Genomic DNA, 12,891 nt, shown 5'->3' with positions numbered 1-12,891 from the left:
ACTGCTGACAAAACCAACTCTCCACCAGGCCGGGCCTTCGGGGCCCGCCTTGAAAGGCGGCCTCGAGTAACAAACTGCCGCAGCTCCTCAATAGGAGCTCAAGCCGGCACAACTCGAGATGAATGGAAACCACAGTCCGCGCGGCTCAGCTTGAGAGACGGGGCGGGGCTTTGTGAGTCACGTGCCTGGGCCGTAGGCGGGTGCGTGGAGGGAAGTCCAGGTCTGATTGGCTACCCGTCACCAGGTGACCGCGGAGCGCGTTCCGGTTGGCAGGAGCGGGCTAGCGGCCTTCAGTCCGGAGGCGGCGACGGAAGGAGGAGGAGCTCCGGCCGCGCTCTCGGCCCGCAGTGGCTGCGTCTCCCAGCGCTTGTCGGGTCCCCACCCCTTTTAAATAAGCCGGGCTGGTCGCCGCCCTCGCAGACTAGTCCGCTGTGGGGAGGCGGCGGCGGCGAGCCGGCGGGGGTGCGGCCGAGGCCGGAGCCCTGCCCCGGGCCGGGCGGCGGGGCGGGCGGGCGCGCAGCGGGCGCGGCGGCGAGTGCGGGCGGGCGCAGCCCCGCTCAGCCCGGGGCTGCCGGCGCCGACCGCGCCATTGTTGGGGGAGGGGGCGGGCGCGGAGTCCGGGGCGAGCGGAGGCGCAGGCGTCGGCCGAGCGGAGCGGACGCGCCCCATGGGGAACACGCTGACCTGTTGCGTGTCCCCCAATGCCAGCCCCAAGCTGGGCCGGCGCGCGGGGCCGGCAGAGCCTGACTACGAATCCGAGGTCTACGAGGCTGCGGCCGGGGACGCGGTGGCGGTAGCGCCGGCGCCCGCTGCGGCCGTGGAGCCCGCCGAGTTGGATTTCGGAGCCGGCGAGGGCCACCACCTGCAGCACATCAGCGACCGAGAGATGCCCGAAGGTGAGGAGGCAGCGGGCGCGTCCGGGCCGTGGCGCACCTCTGGCCTCCACCGACTCCCAGGGTCCCGCTGGGAGGCGGCCGCCGCCTCGGGTTCCTTCCTGCCGGAGTATTCCTGGCGCAGGCCTGGGGCACCGGGAATGAAGGCAGTGACTCGCGTTCCCACCCCTTATTCTTTCTCGGCCACGTCTGGCCAGTTTCTCCCCCACCCACCCCTACGCCCAGTTCTTCACTCTAACCATTCTCTCATTCTGACCTGGGACCCTGCAGCCGGCACCGCTTCCTCTTTGTACTGCTGTGTACCGTCCAGTGGAACTTACTTAATCAAGACTTCAAGAGACTATATAATTGCCCCTTTTCTTAATAAAACTCCCAGGTACCCCTGACCCCAGAAAAGCCATCCCATCCCCTGTCCTTATTTAGGCAAATGGTACCTAATGGTTCCTCTTGCTCTGAACGAGTAACTGATACTAGAGCAATCCAGATTCAGCATGTTTAAGGATTTCTTATTTACGCTCAAGTAGAGATTGCCACAAACATGTGTATGGTATTAAATAGGATTTTAAAAGTAGCCTCAATAAAGGTTGCTCTATTCCTTCCAGTTAAAATTGGAACATAGAGATGAAATTGGGAAAGAGGATACTTCTGTGAAAGATGTCAATGTCAATTTCTTTTCAGACTGCGGAAAAAGTACCGTTTCCCCTCCCTCACAAGGAGTAGTTCTGCTTGCTTTAAAATTATCATTTTGGTAAATACATCGCTGCTTAACAAACTTCAGTTGTTTTACCTCTTCCAGAGGAAGCAGGGTGGGGAGAGATTGTTTGTGGGCTTTTAAGTGGAGCCAAAAGCTTAAATTTAGCTTTAAATTAGTAATGTAAAGGTTTGGGATTTAAGAAGACAGCCCCCTGCGGGTGCCTGTAGTGCTTGTTTCCATGGTTCCATTTCCCTCCCCACCTTCTGCCTGGAGATTCTTATTCCGTGCTGAGAATGTTGAAGATCGGCAAAATGAACCACTGCAGGGTGGGCTGGCTGGGTGGATAGGAGAGAGAAGAGGAAATGCTTGGTGCTTTATAATTAAACATTTGAAAATCTGTGAACTGGGTGAAAGTAATTCTGGATAGCAGTGTGGTTATTGAATGCAGGGTACAAATTTATAAGACAAAGTATCATGAGGTGTTTAAGCCACATTGGTTTGTTGGTTTCACTTCAGTGCTACAAATGAGTTTCTTTCTGTAGAGGAATGATGTCTATGTGTCTCTGTAAACCTTAGTTGGACTGTTTGTGTCTTCATGTTAGAATACCTTAAGGACCATGATTGATACACTTTTGTAACTTTTTGTAATATTCAAATATTGTAAAAGAATGTAAAAGTAATTGTATCGTTAAACTCTCTTGCAGAGTGTGTGTGTGTGTGTTTATATGAAAACTGTTTCAAAGTTGTATGGTAAGCCTCTGGATTTACAAACCAGTTAGTATATGGGTAGTGTTGAGTGAGAGTCAAAATAGGACCTTTTTATAATTCTTGAGGGATTACAGCACATTATCATGTGTGCCTATTTGTTCCTCCCAGATACAAAGGAAGCCTGTATGCATTCTCACTGTATTGTTGATGAGGATGCAAAGTTAAGATATGGCCGAAGCTGCTTCTGCATAAAACTGCTCTAAAAGACTAATGTGGAGGTGGTAGATGTGCTCTTATGGACTCTTATGGGGGTAAAAAAATCTTGTCAAATGTCTGTTGTGTTTGAGCGTACAGTAGAGCTTGTGCGCTTGGTCCTCCTGTCTAGTTTCTTTCTGTCGCTGAGGAGCAGTAACCTTTCCTTAGATCTCAGATGACTCTCAGGGAAAGGGAAAGGGCGGGTAAGCGTGTGGCCTGAATTTACTGACCCTGTAAGTGGGTCTGTTCTGCTAACCATGAGTTGAAGCTGAGAATGCTCTGACAGAACATTAAGAAAGGCTGGCAAGAGAAATGTGAGCATAGAATTGTTTGATAGGAAATGCTTAGAAATTTTTGTAAAATAAGTGTGTGAGTATAGAATTTTAGTTTATTAATGTGCCCATTAAAGTTTCAGTTCAGTATTTTCTCTAAATTTCATTTTTAGATCTGGAAGACTAGTTTGAGTATAGCAAATACAAACTCATAAGCTTGATCCTTAGTGCTGCCAAAACTGTAAAATTAAATTCTTTGGCATTCACCAAAGTGATAAGAAATGTCAGCATTTGACTAGATCAGAACACCAAATATATATAAACACATTAAACATTTGCATTTAATGTCTTTATTTAGAAAAAAGTTTTATAAGTTTCCTTGAAAAGTGAGAAATACCTATTTAGATTTAAAGGTAGCTTTACTATAATGAGGAATAGTTTTGATTTTTTTTTAGATAAAATCATAAATGATGTTCTCTTTTCTTTTGAAACATTTTGAGCATTCAGAGTCACTTTCAGGACTTTCCAGTTAGTATTCCCTCCCCATTGGCTCTAGCTCTGAGTGAGATGTAACATAACCAGAGCAGGTACGGGGCTCATTACTCCTCAGCCTTCCATGCAACTTCTGTCAGGGAAAAGTGGTCTCTCTACCCATCCCTTGGAAGGGTGGTAGTAGGGAAAGAATTAGAAATATAATGTAAGGAAACCTCTGAGCAAAAAAACTTTCCCCTTTCCAGTAGCTTTTAATTATTTTTTAAAAGACATGTTGGTAAGATACAGAAAACACAGATAAAGCATTTGTTCACAATCATCAAAGCTAACATTAATATTTCTGTGCTTCTGGTTCCTGAACCTTTCATATGCCTGTAAATACAACATTTCATTTTATAAAAATGAGATCCATCCGTGTGTGCTGTTTTCCTTTTCCTAGAACAGTGCTTCTTTCCAGAGTGCACTGTCCTGTGCCAATGCATACTGCTCTGTGGCATGCTTTTCCTTAGCTGCTGAGTATACCATTCAATAGCTGGAGTAGCTGGTGCACCTGTCCTTTATGGGTAGATACCTTTCATAATAAAGGTGTACATACTCTCTTAGATAACACATTTGATGATGGGTGCATTCTGCCTCTGGATAGAATTCAGACAATATTTAGTGTTTAGATTTTGGTCCTTATAATGTGTCATTGGCATTAAAAGCATTTAGTTCTGATGCCAATTTGATGGTAATGTTGGCTTTTTACTAGACATCAAAATTCCTGATTTAGATTATCTGATTCTTAGTAGACTATCTCAAGTCTTTACTTCTAAATAGCTACTGCTCTAAGAGGTGTGTCAGTAATACTGATTTAAGGTGAAAAATCGAGAAATAGCATTAGATGAGGTCTAGAAATATTGGAAAACTGAAAGATATTTAACTGACTTGAGTACCCTGAAACATGTTTATTGAACACCTCTGAACAACCAGGTAGTATTTCAGAAAGAGACAGTGATAGGAAAGGTAATTCCTTCCTATAGCCCAATCCTTCTGTCCTAGAGACAGGTGGGAATAGACTGAATCATCAAGAGTGTACTGAGCTGGTAGGAAGAAAGTCAAGTAGGGTAATGATTGGGAAAGGGGACAATTTTGCACTGGGGTGATTAAAGGGGATTATTGTCCTTAAGTGATATATGAACTGACCTAAAAGGAAAAGGAAGCAGTAGGGGGTGAAGGGAGACTGCTTTGTAGACAGCTCTCTAGAGAGCTTTTCACATTGGAACAAACTTGTATCTGTAAATGACAGAAAGGAAGAGACATAGAATGCTGCAGTAGAGAGAGGGACACCTGGAGAAATGGTGGATTAGGCCTTTATATGCTGAGTTGGCCTTGACAACAATGTGGACTTTGGTTGTGATGAGGATTATACATGGGGGAAGAAGTTCCTTATGAAAAAGAGCAGATTACTGGCTTTGTGAAAATGTACTCTGATGTATGCAAGGGGACCAGGTGGAAGACTGGGCAGTAATTTAGGGAAGGACATAGCAGCATTGCCTAGGGTCTAAAACAGGCTGACTTAAATAAGTCAGTAAATTTAAAAAATAACAAAGGTGGATGGACATTCTAATGAAGTGACGGGAATGCAGGGGATCTGTAAACTTCACACCTGAGAAACATGAATGAAAACTACTTCAGTTCTTTGGTAGGGTAGGAAAGAAATCCAAAAATATGACAGTACTTCAGTATAGTTGCAAGGGAGGTTATAGTCATATATTGCTGGTGGAAATGCAAAATGATTTGATTCCATGAAGGAGAATTTAGCAAAGGCTAACAATATTGTTAACTATTCAGTCTAGAAACCCTACTTTAAGGAATTTATACTGAAGATGTATGAAACAACATATTTTCAAAGTTCTTGCTGTATTCTTTGCCTTAAGATGGCATTGACAGCAACTCATGCAGTAAGGGACAGGTAAAACGAACAGGCATATCCACATGGCTGTGCATTTGTATCTGTAAAAGTAAGGATGCATATATAGAACCATAAAATACATCAAGGTGTAATGCTTGAAAGGAGGAGTGGTAGGGAGAGGCCATCTATTTGGAAGACTATATTCTATGGGGAAATACTTGATTGCTTATTTAAAAAAAACTGGCATTTTTGATCTTGTATGAGTGATGATTATGTTCTATGCCCTTTTATCTAGTGTTTAGCCAAAGCACATACATATTTGCCTAAGAATTACCTTGGTATATGAATTTACCTAGGAAATGGCACCATTTACTTATTTGCTCTTGTGGGTGTGGAAACTTTGTAACATCATGTGTTTGTCCTGTATATTTCATTTCATCGTTTCAGTTTTGAGTTAGGCAGTACAGGAATCATAGCCAGTTTACATATGAGAAAATAGCTACCTAGAAATATAAATTGAGTTTTCTAAGGTTTTAAAAAGTAAGGCATGGTTGACAAGAATGTAAATTCCAGATGTAGAACTTATCAGCATAGAGCTTACAGAATATGAACCACAGTAGGCTGGGCTACTTCGGATGCCACTTTTACCCTTCTGTTCTCAGGACAGTAAGATTTGGTGTTCAGACAGTAATATTGAGTATACAGTGAAGCAGAGATAGAAAATGTGTCACAGAAATGATCTTTAAAGTTTGAGTAAAATGCTCTCAAGGAAGAAAGTTTCAGAATATGATAATCGCAGCTATTAAAGCATAGACTGGGAATTAAAGCAGGGCAAGCAGAACTGATGAGGGAGGGGCAGATCAGAAGTGGACTGGATCATTGGAGATTAGAAAAACTGGGCAGGTGTGAGCTCTAGATTGACCTTCTGAGGTAAGCTAGCTACTTGAGGTTGTCAAGTAAAAGTTACTTGATGCAAAATGTAGACTTGGTGGTAGATTCATCAGTTGGCGGTGCAATTATGAATCTTGGAACGTGTGTGTTCAAAGCCATAAAACTAGTACTGTGTAATGTTAAAACTAGTGTATAATGCTAGAGGATGAAGGAGTTTGTCAGCAAGACTGAGCCTTTGGACCTGATTTTGATAAGGACATTTTCGTGATGGGGTATGATTGTATAATTTTAACATCATGCATTATGCTTTAGCAATGCATTTAGTTTTTCTTTCTTTTTTATTATTATTAGATATTTTCTTTATTTACATTTCAAATGTTATCCCCTTTCCTGGTTTCCCTTCTGAAAACCCCTATCCTTTTCCTTCCCCTGCATTTAGTTTTTATAGGTTATATGATTTTTAGTATTTTTGACATGTGTAATTAAAGTATATCATACAACTTATAGAATATTGGGTTGGAGGAAAGACAGTTTATTTGCCTGCCTTTGCTTTCAAATTAAATTGCAACTAAAATTGATAATAATAATCGATCTTATAATTTTAATTATAATCCTTGTCTTGAGATATTGGTCCTAGTTGAAAACATTCTTAGAGGTTTCTTTATGGAGAATGTATCTTTGTGTACATGTGTATACAAATCCACAAGTGAGGAAAGAATTTATCTTCCTCATTCCTGCTCTACCTATTTAATACAGTCTATGCTGATTGAAAAGTGAGTTCAGAGATCTGCCTGTCACTCTCCCTGTCACTAGGATCACAGATGCACTGTTGCAAGCTGGCTATTTACATGGGTGCTGGGACCCCAAACTCAGGTCCTCATCCTTGTGCATTACCAACTGAGCTTTCGCCAGCTCCTCTTATAGGTTTCTAAAGGCTTTCCTAAAGCCATGAGTGTGTGTAGAGTGTGTGCTTATAGGGCCTAATGCTTTGGTTCCTAGTTGTCTTGCCTCTGTAAGGGTGAGTAGAGTAGTATGACTTATCAGCATCTCCTAGGCTCTAGGGAATGGAGCTAATAAGAGTACAGAAATAATACATTGTGCATATAATGTAAGTATAGGGTCATGGTCTACTGACTTGTTTCTATTTCATATAAAATAGCAAAATGTAGTATTTACGATAAGAGGAAAGTTACATAGCAAACTTTGGTAGCTACATAAAATTTATATTTTCTCAAAACACTTCAAGTTCGCATTGCAGCCCTAGTAGATATGATCTCTATAGGCTTTATACACATGATTTTAAGGACCTAAAGCTAAGACCGGAGTGTCAGCTGACATAAATGGTACTATACCTCAGTGTACCTTCTTTAGAAAGCGGCATAGTGCATATTGAGCCATGGAAATTACTCATTTGTGAATCCATACTTGAACTTTCTTAAGGAGATAAAAAGCGTTGTTTTAAAATATAGTGTACAAAAAAGAATATTGTGTACTCAGAAGGACAGAATTTTATGTCTGAATCCCCAATGTTGGATTGGCTAAGCTAAAGTGGGAATAACACTTTCTGTATTATTATATAATTATTCAACTAAAAAACATTGAGTTTGAGGATGATTTTTCTTTATTGTAACACAAGTTGTGAGCTAAAAAGAGGTTTTGTTGTTTTGAACTGATAAGAGGGTTTTACTTTTGTGTGTGTGTGTGTGTGTGTGTGTGTGTGTGTGTGTGTCAGATATCCAGCTGAATAACCAGCTGATTGTGCACCTATAACTCTTAGCCCTCTTGAGGCTGACGTAGAAGGATCTAAGAGTTCAAGGCCAACCTGAACTATATGGTAAGATACTATCACTAAATAAATAATTTAATGACCTCAGAATGTGTTTGATTCTTCTTCCCTCTATCTGTCTTTGCTGGAAAGGCTTTTCTCCAATGAACCACTGCATCTTCTGACTAGCTAATGTTCGCTGGCCTGTTTGCTTTTCTCCTCTAGCTTTTGAGAAGTCTCAAGAGAATTGTGATTGATTGGCCAGCTTTGGGATGTATATATACCTCTCTGTGACATGTTGTCACTGCCTATATCACAGCCTTCTTGGATTTTCCTTTAGAACCATAACAATACATCTTGATTTGGCTTTTTTTCTCCCTAAGATATATTTTATGTGAATGTATGTGTACCTGAGTGTATGTCTGTATGTATTCACATGCACATATATGAACACTAGAAGGCCAGAAAAGGGTGTCAGATCTCTCAAAGTTGTTGTTACAGGCCATTAAAAGTCAACCAACATGAGTGTTAGGAACTAAACCTCAGTCTTTTTCAAGAGGAAATGCTCTTAACTATTGAGCCATCTCTCCAGCTCCTTGATTTGACATGTATGTTTTAAACTTTAGTTTGCTCTAATTTTAATAATTTTCTTGTACTTGTGAAATTCCTTGTTTTTTTTTTTTTCTACTGCTGGGAATTGAACCCAGGGAAATACTATATTGATACATAATGATATATAGCTTAAGCCCCATCTACTGAAAATTTTAATTATATTGTGACATGGGGTCCTGCTACATGATATGGCTTTTTCTATAAACTGGTTTTCATAGTGTGATCTGCAAATTACATTTTAATTCAAATGGTGATATGTTTGCTTTTAGAAGGAAGTAGTCCTCTGTCTATTTAGAAAAGAGCTTTAGCTTAGAAACAGCTTAGATCTCTGCCTGTCACTTCATGCACACATGGCTTTGTTTTCCCACATAAGCTCACTTTATCTCACTCTCAAAGATGTCAGAAAAATCTTAAAAATAATTGTGTGTGTGTGTGTGTGTGTGTGTGTGGCAGGAGGCAGATATCCAGCTGATTGTACACCTATAACTCTTAGCCCTCTTGAGGCTGAGGTAGAAGGATCCAAGAGTTCAAGGCCAACCTGAACTATATAATAAGTTATACTAGACTATACTATACAATATAGTATACTGTACTATATAGTAAGATACACTATCACTAAATAAATAATTTAAAAAAATAAAATAGGTAATTCAGATCCTGTTGCATTGGGAATTCCTGAATATGTTCATGTGATAGTAAGTTATTTGGAATAAGAAAAGGAGTTATGAGTTCATGTTTTGGTGAAATGCTGAGTTAGCGACAGTAGTGCTGTGGTAGAGTAGGGGTTTTTAGATTTGTGTTTATTATTTGTGTGTATGAACAAGTGCAGGTACCTGAGGATGACAGAAGAGAGCTTTGGCCCCCTGGAGCTGCAGTGATAGGTAGTTGTGAGCAACCTCACGTGGGTACTAGGTACCAAACTCAAATCTTCGAAGAACAGTATCTCTAACTGCTGAGCTGTCTTTGCAGCCCAGTAGAATAGTTTTGAATGTGTCAAGTGTATATTCTGTAAAAAAAAAGGATGCAGTAGGTACCCTGTGATTACCACCAAACCCCTTTTCCAAAGAATAGAATTCTGGCTGCCAGGGTTTGGGAATGTTGCCTTAATTTCTCTACCTGGATATCATTTCAGTTTCTGACAAGATTAGTTAAATGGCTTGAGGTGAGCATTGCTAACGAGTGTTATAGGTTTGACCTTTCTCCTTACAACTTCTTTTATCCTGTATGAGGCACACTGTACATTAGTTAGTTTACTTAAGACTAGTTAAGATTAGTTAAGACTCTGTCTTGTATGCTTGGTTAAACAGAAGATTATCCATCTTGTCCCCAAGGCAGACTGTAGCCTTCCAAGAGTGTGCCCTTGGAAATTGAGGGCAAAGGTTATATGGATTAGACAATTGAATCTTTATGCAGCCCTAAATGTGCATGGTGAATTACTCCTATATAAACAGTTAACAAATCCTATTGTCTAATGAAGTTAGAACTAGCCAAGTAATTAAAGAACATTAAGACCAATTGTCTTTGTAGCATTTATGATATATTGAGCAGTATTTAACAGTCTGGAAACATTTTAGTAATATCAGCACATAGATAAGTAGAGGGAAGGGCATACATATGATTGTACTAAAGTTTTGTAAGATTACTTAGGTATGAATTAAGGAGTCTGTACCTGTTAGATTTCACATGAATGGAGAGATTCTTTAGAATTTCAGTAGAATTTGTATATTGTTACCTTTTCTTTCTCATGTTCATATTTAAAAACCCTTTCCCTAAAAGTTGAAAGTGTTCATCACAATTTTTAAAAACACCTACTTTTCTTCTGAAATAATACATCTTTTTCTTTCCTTCTGTAGATCTAGCTTTGGAATCAAACCCTTCTGACCACCCGAGGGCAAGCACAATTTTCCTCAGCAAATCTCAAACGGATGGTAAGACTATTTCCCCACTGAGGAAAAAACTGAATATTGCCAATACTCAGTATGTTACAGTATCAGAAACACTCCATAGGACTTGTACACTGACTTCAGCTCTCCGTGCTTGCTTTAATATCACTCTTTTAGGTGAGCGTGTCGATTCTGTAGACTCACTCCACCTTGTTGCTGATGCAGTTAGAAGAAATGCGGGTTTACAGCTGTCTGTCTCTTTCCTTTTCTTCCGTAATCCAACAGTGTGTTTCAATGGTGAATGATCAGTAAGATTTAGGGTTCTGTTATATTTTCATGTGAAACAACAAAACAAGTGTTTTATATCTTTTTGTTTGTTTTAAGATTTATTTATAAGTACATTGTAGCTGTTTCCTGACACACCGGACCCCCTTCTAGCTGGTTGTGAGCCACAATGTGGTTGCTGGGGTTTGAACTCATGATCTTTGGAAGAGCAGTCAGTGCTCTTAACCACTGAGCAATCTCCCCAGTCCTGTATATATGTCATTTTGACCTTATTTCACATAGTACCCCCTCCAAGTAAGCCTGTGTCACACCCAGATTTGTGTAACTCAAAACTTTCAGGATATTTAAAACTACTTCATCCCATTGCAACAAACCTCAGAATTCCTAAAAGGTTTAGTAGTATGTAGATTTCTTGCTTGTTTAGTTTGAGGGTCTGAACTGTGGATTTTGTTTGTTTGTTTGTACTATTTTGTGTGTGTGATGTTTGGTTAGCCCCCTCCTCCGTTTTTAAGCGGTAAATAGCTTTTTCTGTTGACTATGACTGTAAATGTAATGGAGGATTCTGCAGCAGTGCTGAACTAGTGTAGTAATGCAGCCCAGCTTTAAGGGGATGTGGTGCTTCTGGCCTGTATTTTCATACTTGCGTGCATTTTGCAAGTCTTGAGCTACATTCTGGTTACTACTGTTTTATCACCATGCACAAAGGGCAAGAAAGCAATAAAGGAAAAGCTGTCTGTTCCCCTGTCTCATCAGTGGGAAGGAATGTGTTGAGTGTCCAGCCTAGTGTTGACAGAGGAAGCAGTGTGGGGAACCTGTGTGGCCAAGTCTCTTCTGGACTGTGTGCTGTAAATGTCATGCTCGGTTAGGTTAGCACACTCACTTGAAGGGCTCATTAAGGTAGGCTCGGTGTTTAGGTATAGTGAATAATGTTTTTATTAGATGAATTGCCTACCTGCCCTAAATTATTTTGACATTATCTTGTATATGGAAATTCTCATTTGTGCCTATTATATGTTAGCTTAAAAAAGAAATAAAATCTAGTTTTTAGACTTACTTTATGGGGTTGATTTTGACAAATTTATTTTGTTAGAAACTACTTTTTAAAGTAGAACTGAATTTTACCTTTGCATGTTGATAATCCATCAGATAAATAATAGTAATTATTTTTCTGTGGCATTTGTGTCAGAATTGATCAATTCATTTTTTTTATTCTTAGTGCGTGAAAAGAGGAAGAGCAACCATTTAAACCATGTAAGTAAATAATCGAAAAGTTAAGGATTAAAAGTATGTCTGTAGTGACTTCTAGAATGTATTGGAAATGCAGTACTGTTAGCGTAGACTGTTCTGTACATTTTCTAAAATTCTTTTCTCATATTTACTTAGAAAAGTCTGATTTAATGCCATTTTAAAAACAGGATTCTGACATTTTTATTTACTTACAGTTAGATAACATGGGCATAAATACAGACATGCATGAATTTTTGTTCATTTCTACTCTGATGGTTTTTGAAGATTTATTATTTATGTGTATGCCCGCAAGAGTTTATGTGTACAGGTGCCCACAGAGGCCAGAAGAGGGAATCAGATCCCCAGGAACTGGAGTTAAAGGAGCTGTGAGCTGCCTGATGTGGGTGCTGGGAACTGAACCTGGGTTCTCTGAGAAACCAGGTAAAAGCTCTCAAATACTGAGCTATTTCTCCAGCCCCTCAGTCTAATTCTTAATTGAAGTAACAAGACATTAATTTCGGTACTCTCTGCTGATTTCCTATCATACTAGGTAGAAGTTGTTTCCACTGTGACCATTTCCCTCTTTCCATATCCTCTATTTTTTTAAACCATGTCAGTATTCCATTATGACTACTCACATAGTTGCTGAGTCATGTTACACACCCGTAGTTCTTTGTCTTTAGTGGTTTTGAATCTGAATTCTTCATGCCCTCTGGATGAATACCTTTTCCTGGCCCATATGAGCTCACACAGCCAAATGCAGTCTGCATCCCTGGCTGGTCTCCCTGTGGTGTGCAAACATTCTTCTTTTCAGTGTGTAGGATTAAATTTCTAACCAGCCATCTTTTTACCCCAAATGTTGTCACATTTGTCACATGTCTGTCAAAAAATATTTTCCATCAGTACATCTGTTGTGGTACCCCTCACAGCCTTTGCCATTCTGGGTTTGGCTTAGGCCCACTCATTTTATTTTTTCCTGGAATATGTCTTTGAAGTTACTGGGGTCTCGAGACTAATCTT

The 12,891-nt window shown here is 40.4% G+C and overlaps 1 protein-coding gene across 2 annotated transcripts in view; it reads left to right on the top strand.

Moving 5' to 3' along the window:
* Nucleotides 1-370: 370 nt before the first annotated feature.
* The window catches only part of Ccnyl1 (cyclin Y like 1), a 35,390-nt gene continuing 22,869 nt past the window's right edge, over nt 371-12,891 (top strand). The window contains exons 1-3 of one of the 2 annotated variants that reach the window (XM_052193008.1): nt 371-896; nt 10,330-10,404; nt 11,861-11,895. In XM_052193008.1, the coding sequence (XP_052048968.1) occupies nt 668-896; nt 10,330-10,404; nt 11,861-11,895 (339 nt within the window). In that variant the 5' untranslated portion in view covers nt 371-667. The remainder of the gene's footprint in view (nt 897-10,329; nt 10,405-11,860; nt 11,896-12,891) is intronic. The other variant, XM_052193007.1, reaches the window with a different exon arrangement.

Source organism: Apodemus sylvaticus, chromosome 9, assembly GCF_947179515.1.
Source record: "Apodemus sylvaticus chromosome 9, mApoSyl1.1, whole genome shotgun sequence".
In the NCBI taxonomy this organism is placed as follows: Eukaryota; Metazoa; Chordata; class Mammalia; order Rodentia; family Muridae; genus Apodemus; species Apodemus sylvaticus.
Note: the sequence above shows the minus strand (reverse complement) of the source record. Positions and strands in the feature narration are given on the sequence as shown.